General features: G+C 36.3%; 1 protein-coding gene across 4 annotated transcripts in view; it reads left to right on the plus strand.

Moving 5' to 3' along the window:
• The window catches only part of ZCCHC2 (zinc finger CCHC-type containing 2), a 41,333-nt gene that overhangs the window by 15,708 nt on the left and 11,112 nt on the right, over nucleotides 1-14,513 (plus strand). For 2 of the 4 annotated variants that reach the window (XM_068670899.1, XM_068670900.1), the window contains exons 4-8: nucleotides 1,826-1,897; nucleotides 4,922-5,034; nucleotides 6,907-7,001; nucleotides 10,548-10,631; nucleotides 12,374-12,431. In XM_068670899.1, coding sequence (XP_068527000.1) covers nucleotides 1,826-1,897; nucleotides 4,922-5,034; nucleotides 6,907-7,001; nucleotides 10,548-10,631; nucleotides 12,374-12,431 — 422 coding nt within the window. The remainder of the gene's footprint in view (nucleotides 1-1,825; nucleotides 1,898-4,921; nucleotides 5,035-6,906; nucleotides 7,002-10,547; nucleotides 10,632-12,373; nucleotides 12,432-14,513) is intronic. The other 2 variants (XM_068670901.1, XM_068670902.1) reach the window with 1 other exon arrangement.

Raw genomic sequence — 14,513 nt, forward strand, 5'->3', positions numbered from 1 at the left:
GCTAATAAATTTGAAGGCCTTCCTACTATAGTCTTGATGTATAATAATAACCAGAGACAACATATCAAACAATTCCGAGTGAATTTTAAACAAAACTGAAACAGTACTTCATACTATTTTGGAAAAGAAGCTTTCAGTATTGAAGTCTGCTATTAAAAGCTGTAGGTGTGTAAATAATCACTGCTAAGGCTGTTGGTGGTGATATTCTGGTTGAGTCAAAGTCATAATTTTCTTAGCAATGATTGACTAACGTTAGTCATTTGGTCAGTAGATGCAGATCTGGCCTACCAGATTTGGTCGCAGCATTTTTCCCCAAACAAAAGAATGCTGCAGATCACACATTATAACTAATGTAACTGGTCATTTGTTGTGGGTCGTGAGAGCTCTTTGAAGAGGTAAAAAGAGGTTTGATGTTGGACGTGTCTGAAGCTGGAATTTGGACAGAAAAAAAAAACAACCAGCAAAAAAAAAAACAACACAATAACAACAACAACAAAACACTCTTCTTTTGCTGAGGACATTAATACAGGATTTAGCCTTCAATTCTTAGATTAACTTGCCCAAGTATTTCAACCTTGTCATTGATATATTGGCCAAATGGTCTGTGAACTAGGTACTAGGTAAAATACAATAGTAGATATTGGAGGTTTATATAGAATTCCCATATGGATTATTAATATTTAAAATCACAAAACTACTTTAGAAATTCAGCATGTAGACGGATTTGACAGTGGTTTTGAATTTCTTTGTTAAAGGGGGAATGTTTGGAGATATTCTGGGAAGTATTTGAGTAAGCTTGAATCAACTCCACCTCAGTTCTTTTAGAAAAGAGTTTCCTCTCCTCATCTGTGCAGGTATATACTGTGTTCTTCACGGTGGATCATTTTATGCTTGCCCAGACACTGCTTCTTAAAGTTTTAACAGCAATTTACTGTCATGGCTTCCCAACTGAGGTCACCAACAGTAGCTGGCATTTTAGGGGACTAAGATGAAGGCAGTTGGTGGTTGACATTTTCCTGTCTGCTCTTTGGAGTAAATTAATGTTTATAATTGCCTTGTCTGCTCCCATTACACAGAATCTTCCCATGCATGTAATGGGAATCTTAAGCACAGAGGTTGACTAAAAGGCAGGCAGCACTCATCTAACCAAGCTGCTTTTTCCTCAAAATATGCACGTGAAGGTGCTGTTTTAATGCTTGCATGTTGTGTCAGAACAATAAGCTACTGAAAATTTGGTAGAAGCGTATACCAATATGCTTTCTTATTCTTGAGTAACTTCGTTAGTAACTTGCAATATTTTTTATGAATTGTATGATACAAGAAGTTCAATATGACCATATAAGAATCAAACCTGAGGTGGATAAAATTATTTTATATGCAAGAGAAGCAGAAAGATTTTTGTTCATTTATTTATTGACTAATGGCAGCAAGAACTAAATCTGGTATATCGGACCTACAGTCCTTTGCTCTGTTTTCTGAAGTTAATGACGACTCTTTGATAGAAATCCTCTAATTACACAGCCTTCTGCCTGGCTTCTTCTGGAGTCACTAAGTAATCTTCAGGGACTTGATTGCATTGACCTGAATTTGTTCATATTGCTTTTAGCCACAAATAACATTAAAATGATCTCAAGATGTGCACTCAAAATTAGTGTACATCTCTGAAAGGTATACTGTTATCTCTGTTTTGCCTGGTATTAACTTAGTTGCTAGTGTTAAGTCTGATGATCTCAATATAAAAGTTAAGAAAATGTTAAAGTTGACCAACTGGTATGATCTTTGGAAGAAAGAAACTTTACTCATTCTCTTCTCTTTCATTATTCAGGTAACCTGGTCCGATCTTTCGGTAACATGTGTAACAAAAACACACCAGGAGCTTCAGGAATTCCTGCTAAAAGTATGTATTGAAATACAAAAGTAGTGTTTACACATCAGATTTATAACTTCAGATGTAGTTTAGGAGGTCGGTGATTTCTGGGATGTAATTACAAAAGCAGGCTACTGGCATTTTTACTACAGAATTTTATTAACCATTTAAATTATGTTTATTGTGGTGGAGCAACTTGACAGATGAAGAAGTTCAGTAGAATGTTTGACGAGTTTCAAATGACTCAAACTTGTCTGGCAGATTTAACTGAACTGCCTTAAAATTGACCGTACAATATACCCACAGAATTAATATATAGGGGCAACCACTGCTAATTTGTACCCCATTAGAATAACCTTAAGAATATATATTTTTTGATTTTAATTAATGATGTAGGTCCACGAGCATAACAACTTTTAATTTTACTGTTGTATTCTTCAGCAGAACAAAGGCAGGCATATTTACTGTCAGAAGGAGTTAAACTTCAGAAACTATCTATAAACTGCTTACTTGTGCATGTGTATGCTTACAAAAAGTAGATATTCTCTAAGCCCCTCTCCCTCCTCCCAAAGCAGGGAATGTATTAGTGTGCAGAGACAGCATGTGGATCCCCAGAGTGTGATGACCTTGAACTGTGTGTTTCATTGTCAGTGCCTAATATTTGGAGTTCTGTCTATTCTGGGAAATTCTATAGTTAAACTCCTCACTGCTCAGGGTACTAAGAAGAGCTCTGTTTCAGGCATGTTTCAGTAGCATCTGAAGCTCTTACTGCGATGTTAATTGCAAGTGGAACGCTTGTTACTGTATAAAGGACACAGTCTCGTTTGCTGTTTGTTGTCAATATGGTGTTTTCTAGTGTTGTAAAAATGAAGGGGAGTATGTGCTGCTGCTGTAAACCAGTTGGAATATCTAGTTCCCAGAGCTTGATTCGTGAGGGTCTGAATTATGGGTGGAATATCTAGTTGTAGACGGTGTGTCCACAAAATTCCTCTATTAGTGTAGAGAACCTTAAAAGCAGGGTTGTCGTATGAGATCCTCTGCAGCTCGTGGGATGAGTGCTGAACTGCATGCCTCGTGTTCTCCTACCTGCAAAGTAAAGAAGCACAGCAGCTTCTGAAATGGGCCCTCTAGTTACCTACTTGCGTAATAGGAGTCAGGCATCAAGTTCATCCACCCTTGCATTCTAGTTTTCTGTTATTCTCATTTCCAATCTCCATAGCATTGCTAAGTAGTACGCTCTGTTTCCTAGGACAGGAAGGAATGGGCAAACTATGTGATAGGAAATGACGAGTTTGTGGGTGGTAGGAGTAAGATAACTGTATAAAACTTGTTGCAGAGTAGCAGCATTGATGAGAAAAGCTAAGGTAGTAAATGGGGTAACTTTTCCTTATATTTGAAGAGCACCTTCTCTGGGGTGACAAGCGTAATATCTTAGGGATATTAGTGGGGACTGTTAGTGTTAGGTTAGAGGTTGGACTCGATGATCTTGAGGTCTCTTCCAACCTAGAAATTCTGTGATTCTGTAAGAAGTTACTTGGGTTTAGGAAATTGCCCACATATGTGGAAGGACTAACATGCTTGTGGTAACAAGACTGTCTTATTACCTGGAGTTAAGATATTAAGCACCTTCACTTGGGTTTATATGACTCTCCATCTTAAGCTACAAAAGGAATTGAATCCCTTTTAATAAAAGCTTTAAAGGAAAAAAAAGTTGTGGCTGTTTATCGAGGCAAAATTATGTACAAAACATTGTGGCAGGAAGTTTGCATTTCCCCGTGCTTTTGGAGTGGCATGAGTAAACCATTTGCTTAATACTGACAAATTCTTCAGTCAGAGGTACTCAGTAACACATATTAAAGCCAAAGTCTTCAGAAAAGCTCCTTTCTGTTCAGAAGCATTTTTTTCTGTTTTCGTATCTAATGCACTTCAGGTGCTACAGCATTGTACTCATACTAACAGTATCTGTCAATCTGAATTCCAGAAGTTCCTATTTTTGCATGTTACCAAGCAATTATCTACATTAGAAATAGCGTATGTTTATTAGTAGCACTTCAATCAGTGAAAGAATTACTTAGTGCTTTGCTGTTATGCCACTAGCAGCATGGTATATCCAGCTGGCGCTCTGGATTGGGCATATTCCAGATACACGAGAGGAAGATGCCGCTGTAGTGTAAGTTGCTTAGTGCTGTTGATTGAAACTGATGGTAGATGTAAATCAGATCAGCAATAGCTTTTAAGTTTAGGAGGAAGCATTTCTGCTGTGGCTGTTTTCTTTTAACTGTACCAAAATTAAAAATATATATTACTGTTTTTTCTAAATAAATTAACTAATTTCACGAGCTTTCATTTACTGTAGCATATCATTTTGGAAGTTATAAATGTGAGAAAATTTCGTTCTAGGGAAAACTTGTCATTTAAAATTGACAGCTCCTTAGTAGCAAGAATTTTATGTTCTGAACTGAAACATCAGAAGGCCTCACTTTGTGATACTGGCATTGGAAATTGAATGAATTTTCATGAGAAGCTTTGGTGTTAATAGCAACTAGAGAAGGACTTGCTATTGAGCGATCTCGGTATTATTGCCTGCTGAAACCCAGTGCATTATGTATCTTTAAATGGTCATTTCTACTCTTTCTTAGAAATAATTTAATCTAGTGAAATAATGATAGTGAGTACAGTGCTCGGCATCCTCCCTGGTATTTTTTGTTGTTGTTATTTTCAGACCTACTTTCTTTGTGTGAAAGGTTTAAAGAAAGAAATTGGAAAAAGATGTAAATTATTCTAAGAAAGAACATCAGTGAATTTCTGAATTTACATCTTTTAAAGAGAGCTTTAGAGCTTCATACACCTAGACCTGATAGGAGAATTTACAGCAAAGTGTTTCTCTACCAAAATTAAATTATGATGATTTGTTGTACTTCGTCTGCAAATTACTGTATTCAAGCTGGAACAGTAGAGTTTCCCACAGATAACAAAAGGTATAAAGACTGATGATGAACAAAGATAATCTTAAGATGAGAAATGAGTAATTGACATTTTTACCCTTTTTCTCAGCTTCCAAAGGAATTGTCTTCTGAAGCGTTTGACAAGACTATTTTAAGAGCACTAAATCAGGGTTTTCAGAAGAGGGAAGAGCGAAGGCATGCTGATCTTGAGCCCATAATCAGGTGAGAATTCTAGCAAATAACCTGAAATGTGTTATCTGAAAAGGGGTTGCAATCAAACTAGATGACTGCTAGGGACAGTGGAAATTCTGCTGTGTTAATGCAATTTATGAAGAAGATGGGAAGGCAGTGATGAAATATATATTTTTTCTTGAAAATGAGAATCTACTTTCAAACTTCAATGGTGTGGGCTGATTAAGGAATAATCATCCAATTAAGAAAGTATTAGTGCAGGGCAACGTAGCATAGCAATGATTGGTACTTTAGGGAGGGAGGGCCTTGTCTTCATTATACAAAGATATATTTAGAAAAATGAAAAAGTAACTCAAAGTGCTATTTTCTGATTCTAAATCACAACAGAGTGACACTGAACAGAATTTGGAAAAGAATAAACAGTAATAATGAAACGTATCTATAAAATGAAATGCAATACACGCATCTGTAAGAAAAGGGCAAATACCTCATAACCTGTTACCTAGTTATGAGAGTACTTGCTGAGCTGTAGGCCATTTTGGTTAAATCCTGTAACTCAGAGAAGCAGTACGAATTTGAGTATGCCTCCCTTGTTCTTATTATTTGCTATAAGTACCTTGCTAGTTAGGTTTGTTCTTTTCTGTCAGGGTTGTTCAACCTTATTCAAAGTAACTTAAAACTTTTAACCAGGTTAGGCCAAGTGAATCTTGAGACACTTGCTGAAGTAATCAGGCACTGCTTGTCAAGCTCCTGCTCTGAATACTGCAGATACTTGAGTCCAAGCTTCTTACGTCTCAGGGTTTTGTCTCAATAGCTCAGCTACAGAAGATACAGAGCTGCTGCATGCCTCAACCTTCCCCTTCCCCTCTTCTTCCCAATTTTCTTTTATTTTGCTCTGTACCATTATTTGTCTTTTATTGGCTTGATTTTCAAGGTAAAAGCTAGATCAGTTTTGACTAATATCCTGTTTTAAAATAATGGTTGATTGGTAAGTATCTGTAATACAGAAAGGGTATAAAGCCTAACTGCAGAATAATTACAAACTCAACAGATTGTTTGAGGATATCATTTAAATATATCCAGCCATGTTATAGTATGGAGTCATAATTACTAAATGAAGCTGTGACTATGCTAAATTACTATGTGAATAATCTTGACAATAACATTACTGTGTAAAAAATTTTATCTTACAGTGTCAGTTAAGCAGAAATGTGTATTTAGGTGTCTTAAGTACATGCTTGTTTGGCCAAAATTTTTTTTATTGCCTTTACCCCCCTCCAAAAAAAAAGTAGAACTGGCAGTGCTGGCAAACAAAAACTGGAAATCTGTTGTGGGACTTAAAATATTTATTCTTGGACTATTTTCTTGTCTGAAGCTATAGAAAGTCATTGAGCCCTTGGGAACAGATTCAGAACAGTGCTGGGCAATTTTGAGAATCCCACCCTCAGCTCTTTGAGATAATTATGAAATTCAGACACTGTCTTTATAGGCGAATTCAACTTCGGATTTAATCAAAAAGTGTTTTTAAAAAGCAGGTGCATTTTTTTGGAGAAAAAAAGTTGAGGAAAAAAGTTAAAACTTACGGTTCAGTGCTTTTTTGAATCTGTCCAAGCTCCTCTCTGATAATGTTACATTGTGGCTCAAAAGTACATATATTTTTAATTTTTAAAAATCCATAATACCGATTTCTTTTACTGGCTGTACTCCAACTAGGACTGTACACTAGGCCTGAACAACAAAGCTCTGAAGTAGCCTTTAATCTTCTGTATGCTCAGTGTGCAAGTTAGCAAGTTAAAGTGTTTAGTCTTTTTAAGAACCACCTAATTTGCTCTTAAATGGTATTTTTCTGTTTTTCCTATGAAATATTACTTACAGTTTAACAAAATTTCACTTAAATTTCAGGCAGCTATTTTCAAATACATCACAAGCTTTTCTGCAGAATCAGAGAGTATACAACTTCTTCCAATCAATTTCATCAGAATCTTTGCACACTCACAGTAAGAAATATCTTAATACTGTTCTATATAACAAAAAGTCTATAAAAAGTGATTCTTCCTGTCATGCCTAATTATGTTTTTTAATTACATATTCATGTTACATTGTATTCTACTGGTCATACTTGAACTCACTGCTAATGAATAGTTGTTTCAGCAGACGTATGCTTTTGACAGTGGGGTTGTGCTGTGAAGCACCAGCTTGTTTTTCTTTTCTTTCTTCTTTGTACCATCATACTGTTAAAATAGGTAAAAATAAATTGAGCATGTGCAACAGTTTGGGACTTTATAAGAAATCTCAAAATGGGCCAAAATCCCCTGACCTCATTACCACTTCAGCAGTAGGACAAGTCGTATTGAATAGAAATGCAGCCAAATATTTTTGGCCATTTAAAAACTTATTTAAAGCTTCAAGACTTCAAAGGAAAAGCAAGTTTTTAAAAAGCATGCTTTTTTATTAAAGCTACTGCCGTCTTTTTTATGAATCCTGTGAAAATGAATGATGAGGCTGTTGTCAACATGGGAACAAAAAGCCTTCTGCACTGATCCCAAAAAATTGCATGTTATTTATTTGGTTTCTTTTGTAGATTGTGTTTGTCTTGATATTTAAACTAAGATTTGGTTTGGGTACATAGCATGTGTATGGCCCTGACTTCAGATCATACAGAATCTTGTTCAGATCATTTGCATTGCTAGTATTTCCTTGGTGGACCTGGCACTTGTGTACTATAAATTGTGTGACCCAAGCTTAGCTTCTCTGTATGGCTGCCTTAAGATGTGCTCTTTGTTTCTGTTGAATCTTTTCTTCCTTCAGTGCATGTTATATACCATGACAGTTCAGGTACTGACTGTGAGACTGTAGCCTCAGAAGTTGCAGAAGATCTTAGTAAGGAATAAGTCAGAGTTTTTGAACAGACTGCTTGTGAGCACTCGAAAGAAAATGAGGGGATGACAGCTAACACAAATCTGAGATGATACACGTGATGTATCAAATGTGTTCTTTCTGTGATCAGATAAGGCCTTGTGATTTATGGGAGAAGCTGCAGATGTTATTTTGTGGTTTTGAACCTATTTTTTTAGTAACACTTAGGACATTCTCATATGTCGGTTTCATATATAAGTTAAACTAATGAGGTCCAGGACGATTGTGAAATTGGCTGGAATTTATTGTTGTGAAAAATTCTGACAACTGCCTTTTAATGAAGAGCTGCATGGGGAGGAAAGAAGTTCCAATGTTCAGAAAGATTCACATTAACGATGGACGCACTGCATAGGATATGCATATATTTGTCTATAGACTACATCTAGGTGGGAAAAAGTTGTCAGTATGTTGCTGTACATTATTATAATTTAAAATGATCCTCACAAATTGTAGAAATGCACTGAAAAAGAACCAGTGCTAGGTCCCATCGTAATATACTCAACTGCAGGAGTGCAGGACAGAAATGATCTGCAGGGTTGTTGGTAGATTAAGACCTTAATTCTGCAGGACGATGCCTTACAGATTATAGTGTGATCATAAATGGGAGATAGTTTGTAATTAAAAAAAAAAAATATATATATATATATATATATATATGTATGTATGTGCATATATGTGCATATAGGCTACATGAAAGGTCATGAGGCTTTGTCAGATCTAAAATGCATGACAGATAGAAAGGATGAGGAACTTCATTGTTCAGCAGAGAGGAGAGAAAACTTCTAATGGGCTTAACTCGCTGTGAGGAAGATTAGGCTCAGGGACAGGCAAGAGTCTGGTGATTAGCAGCAAAGTCAGTAGCAGTGAGTCACGTCTGAGGTCAGGGCAGAGAAGTCAGTAGGTCAGGGTTACGAACAGGATCGTTAAGACGTGGCCAGGCCCAGGCAGGGCTGCAGCATAGCCCTGGCAAAGACCTGAGCTGGAGTGTGGCTCCTGAGCCCAAGGATGGAGGCCCTGCATGAGGCATCTCCAGCTCTTTCCCACCAGTATCACCCAAGATTGCAAAACTGCCCTCCCTGTACCAGAGCTGGTCTCGAACACAGGCAGGTGTGGCCCTTGGCAGGGCAGAAGAGGCTGTAAAGCCAACTGGTGTGGTTCAGGGCCGTGACATTGAGATAGCAATTAAGGAAAGCTTTGATGAAGACAAACAGCATGATGAATTTAAGTGTAGTTGTTTATCTGTTGATAAAGGAGGCTGGATAACTTCTCTGGGATGGTTCACCATCACATTTACTGTAGTGCAGACTATTACGTGCTGTGCTAAGACAAGTACTCATCAAGCTCTTTTTTTTTTTAATTATTGCTGGCCACTGTGTTTTTCTAAATTTTGTGTCGGGAATCCTGAAATCCTCCTAAGTATTTACAATTGCAATTTAGGCCACGGTGGCATATTTTGAATATAGTGGCAGTGCTGGGGGAGGGGGAAGAAGCATGTGTTTGAGAACTGGGATGAGATTTTTCTTAAATCAAACGTGCAGAATGAATTAGAGAAACAGATAGTGGCTTACATTGGTCTTCAGTCATTTTTAAGATCTGGGGATAAAATGTCCATTCACAGAAATACAGAAATACTCTCTGAAGTACTTAACTGCTATAGGTATGATATTAGTAAAACCTGTGTGGAAATAAATTGTCAATTCAGTGGAGGATCTTTATACCTTAAGTAATAGTTGAGATCTCACACCGAATAATATGTTCAGTAAGCATCATTATCCATGCTGTCACGGTTCCGTTAAGAAGGGAATCAATTAGCTCCCTCCTGGTTCATAACATCAGTTATTTTAGATACCTCTTCAGGCTGGGGTAAGTTTTTCATCCCAGTAGACTTCATTAGAACATGTCTCTTGGGGTTTAGTATGTTCAATGCAAACAATACTCAGGAAGATCTTCCCATCAATACTTCAAGATCCTGAAAAGCAGCTTTCAGATGCTGTTACCTGCACTAACTTGGAATTTTTTGAGAGGAAAAGAGTTGACTCCTAGAGTTCAATTCATTGCTGAACTTAGTTCTCTTTAAGAGTGGAACACTGGTATTTTTGCAACAAAACTGCAAATATTATTGCCACTTTTTGTTACCTCATCTGGCATAACAAGGCAAAAATGATGCATCAAGACTGTGTTAAGGACACTAGATGATTTCAGCCCAAATTAAGTCTCCTTTGGCAGGTGAACAATTTAACAGTGGAGTGTAACTCATTGCATAAAAATTTTAGTAACTGTAGTTGGTCTCCTGCTATTTCCTGCTGAAACAAAATATTATTTATGAAAAGCTGATATGCAATATGATGGAAATATTCGTAATATAATCACAATCCAAAGCTTTTGAAATTTCACCGTAGTTTTAAAATCATTTTGCACACATTTTTCTTCAAAATAAAAGCATCTCCATAGAGCCTCTATTCTTGGAGATGGCCTGCTTTGAAGGAGATGATGTTCAAATTATTGCCCCATGCAAACCAGAAAGTTCAGTCTTCCATTTCCCTAGCTTCCAGTTTAGTGCAAGCACTCAGGAACTGTTTAGTTGTTCAAGATCTATAAAGTTACTACGTGAACTTTATTCTCTGCAGGTAACTTACAACCCTCTTTGAAGACGGTTAAAGCACCAGAACACTTCAAGGAGGACAGTTCAGAAGCTTCAAGTCAGGAGGAAGGTAGTTGTGTACTTAAAGGTGGTTCTTCTCTGAGAAAATTTGCCACACTCAGTTCTGGAAATCATGCAGTTGACCAATTTCTTTATTGGTACAAAGCTGAGAGATTTGGATGAAATGTGCTATATAAATGAAGAATCTTTGTATGCATCCTACAGTTTCCTTAGAGGGTTTCTATATAATCCAAAAAGTGGGATTGTTCATAGACAGCTTGGAGGCAGAAGTTCATGGCTGTGTTGAGCAAAGAGGAAGAAATACTCCACAATTTACTTGAGCCAAGTTTGTTTGCAGCTTTTCATGTCTTTACCTATTCTTCAATTATTTGTTTTACAAGTTGAATACAGCAGTTTGTTTTGCCATAAATGTGTCAATTTGTCTAGGTTTTGTTTTACACAGAAAGGATTTTGAAGTTTTTCCTCTTAACTTACGCTGCTTTTATACTCTGGCCAGTTAATAAGGATTTTACCTGTTTGGGACTGTAGTGAATATTGATTACAGTCTGAAAGCTCATGTTTTCCAAATACCTCAGAAAACAGTTCATAAGTGGAAGCAGCAGCCTAGTGGCTGGTTAGTAATTTCATTCTGTAACGAATGTCAAGCCAGTTTCACGTTGCTTTGAGTAATGAACAGGTAGAAGTTTCTGGTAGGTGGAAAGGCAGAGAAATGGGGCTGGTAGGGTGCACATGGACAGATGCACTAGCTTTCACAGAAAGGCACCGCTCTTATCCTCTTACACGCTAATAACTAACAAGCTTGTGGTTGATCTTATGTGCAATCAGTAATCCACACATGCAGTTCAGACAGACTTTTCTTATTTAAAATTGTTTTATTATATTCTTCTGTAGAGTTCAGAATACACCAAGTAAATTTACAGTACATTCAAAAGTAGCTCAAGTAGTTTTATTTATTGTCCTTAAAAGGAATTTGTTCAACTGATGAAGCTACAAATGCAATGCAGAACACCTTGTATGCCATTTTACTAAGGTGCTACCAGAAATTTTAAAATGGAAGTATTTTTTTTCAAGTCATTATTTGTACTTCTGTGTTGCATTGACAGGAATTCAGGCGCAATGATGGCTACCAAGAAGGCTAGTTGCAATTGAAAAAAACTTGTTTTTGTTAAAGTTCAACCATTGTTTTAAAGAAAGGGGCAGACCATGAATCTAAGGTTCTTGTTTCTTGTTTGAGGCGGTATCTCTTTTTGTGTCTCATGTTATTTGTAAAGCTTTACTTGCACAGTGAAATTTATGATGGTCAGAATACAATACTTCTGTGTAAGACTTATCTTCATTCACTATTCAGCACTTGTCAATGACATGGGATTTTGAGATTCATTGTAGTAGCCAAAAAAAAATTACAGAATTCTGTACTTTTCTGACTTAATTCACTTTCTTCTTTTCATCCCTTTCATACTGGACAATACTCAGTCACACATTTAGTCCATATGACTAAATCTAGAGGTGAGCAAACTTGGGGTTGTTATAGTTCCTATTATTCTGTTTTATTCTTTTGTGAAATTGAAGGTAAAGCGTCTTGATTCTACTGTCTGTACAAACTGATCTGTCCTTTATGCAACATCTGTTAATTTCACCACTTTGAATTAAGTCTAGTATATTTAATGGAGATGTCTTCCACTAAGTGTCGGGTAGTGATAGAAAGATGAATTCTCTGGACTGATCTAAAAGAGAAAATAATTGATGTTGGAATCATGCTTTTTGCTTTTTTTTTTTTTTTTTTTTTTCCAGATGTAATGCAACACACAACAGTCCACAAGAAACATAATGGAAAAAGTCCTGTTGCCAAGTAGGTACCAGAATGTAATATGCCCATGCTACATTTCTGAACTTCATTTGTTAGTGCTTTGGTAGCATATTTTTCCTTCTAGATTAAACCTTGGTTGGTTGGTTGTTTCTTTGATTAACTTAATATGTATTAGAAAGGTCTATGTAACGTGGACAAGTTCTGTATTAAAACTCTACTGAAAATACTATAGAAGATTATGTTTCTGAATCTGTAGGGTATAAGTCATTTGGAACTCTCTTCTTTCATAAATTTTATACGTCTTCTGTTTAAGTTGATATTTTGATTTTGTTTATAATCTGGGTAATATCAATTTGTATTTTATATTTTTTTTCCCTTGTGCATGCACACATGCATATATGGAAATTTCCAGTGCTGCTGATTCTCAGCTTTTCTTCAGTAGTTTCAAAGATGGTCTTAGAGGAGAAGGTAGCCCATTCTTTACCTTCTTTAGCAGCTAAAGCTTGTATACCTTCCTTATTTAAGTCCATTCACTTGTTACTGTATCTTAACCAGAATCTTTGGAGACTTTTGCACATAGTTGTGCAATATTTTAGCTATATTAACAGAAAAAATGGATAGAGTTTTTGTTGTGGTTTGCAGTTTTGTTCTGTGTTTAACTGTTATGTTATCTGTAAGATATATTTATCTCAGGGAAAAGATTTACTTGAAATTACAATAATTAACAAATAACCATAGTGCAAAACTGTTTGTCAAAGTTCTGTGAATATTAACCAACAAAATTCTTCTGAAATTACCGATTGGACAACTTAGTGATTTGGATTCTTTTTGTATTTAACCCTCCTACGTTACTCTCAACTTAAATTTGTCCAAGACGAGAATGGCATCTTAACAAAATCTTTGATTATGCCAGTGGTTAGAAGACTACTATGAAGTCATAAGAGCTCAATCCAAGCTTATTAACATACAGTTATCCATCCAAAAGAATTAGTCTTCTTTTTTCTTATTTCTTGTATAATAAAGTGTACTAGAACTGACTGTTGTTTAGGATCTCTCTTTAAAGTGGGTTTTTAGAAGCAGCTTGATGAACTGGGACAGATCTTTCCAAAAATCTTCACGATAGAAATACTTTTTGCTAGCTGTTATTTTCTTCTCAAGAGGGGAAAATGTGTTTACCACTTGATTACTGAAGGTCTGTTAATCCTCCTGTGTTCACATTGAGACTCTCCTTAAAACCTATGCCTGCTATTTATAGGCTCTAAAGAAATAGCATTGAATTATACTTTTCTCTTTTAAATGTATACAAAATTTTCTAGAGTAAATAGTGGTTCATCTCAGACAGCATTGGTACATTTTGGGAAAATTTATACATTACATCTGTCTGTTTTCTGTTGTTATTTAAGTATGGCAGCATTACTCTTGAAAAGGTCCAGACGTTTGCTTGGAGGAATGAGGTTGAACATCTGAAATAAATATTTGCCAGTATTACAGCTTATACAAAATGACAACAAATTTAGCAGCAGCTTCACTTAATCCTATTTGGCAGAAGTTTCTAAAGTGACCTTGCTTAGATCTCTACAATTATGGACTCATGTCTCTACTTAGGGACTGCCTTGGGTTCTCACCATTTGTCTGAGATTTTTTGTTTTGTTTTGTTTTTAAATATTCTATTGCATGTCTTTTAAAGTAGTTTGAGCACTTAACTTCCAGAGGTGTTTGGTAAGTAGCTGCTGGAACTTCAGCATGTCTTCTGCTTTGGAGTGAGCTAGATTTCTGCTATCATGGGAACTGATTAACATCTCATATTACAGTAATTTTCATGTGCCTTGACAAAAGCCCTGAATTAAAAGGTACTTTCAATTTTCAGCATGAGTATTTTTATAAGAATTTCAAAGTATTGATTCCTTTTTATCTCCTTATTTTTTGCATCCAGTGAATAGTAGGACGTGTTTTTGAATGGTAGATGAGAAGGTTATAGATCCATGTGCCCTACTGACCTTGTGAGACCCCTGACTGTTTCTCCAGCAGTCTTCATTGACAAGTGCTCTCAGACCTAGTTAAAAGTTGCCACTGACTGGCAACTGCTAAGAGAAGCTTCAGTGGAAGGCATTATAAGGCCCACAG

The sequence above is a fragment of the Anas acuta genome, chromosome 2 (genome assembly GCF_963932015.1).
Source record: "Anas acuta chromosome 2, bAnaAcu1.1, whole genome shotgun sequence".
NCBI classification, from domain to species: Eukaryota; Metazoa; Chordata; class Aves; order Anseriformes; family Anatidae; genus Anas; species Anas acuta.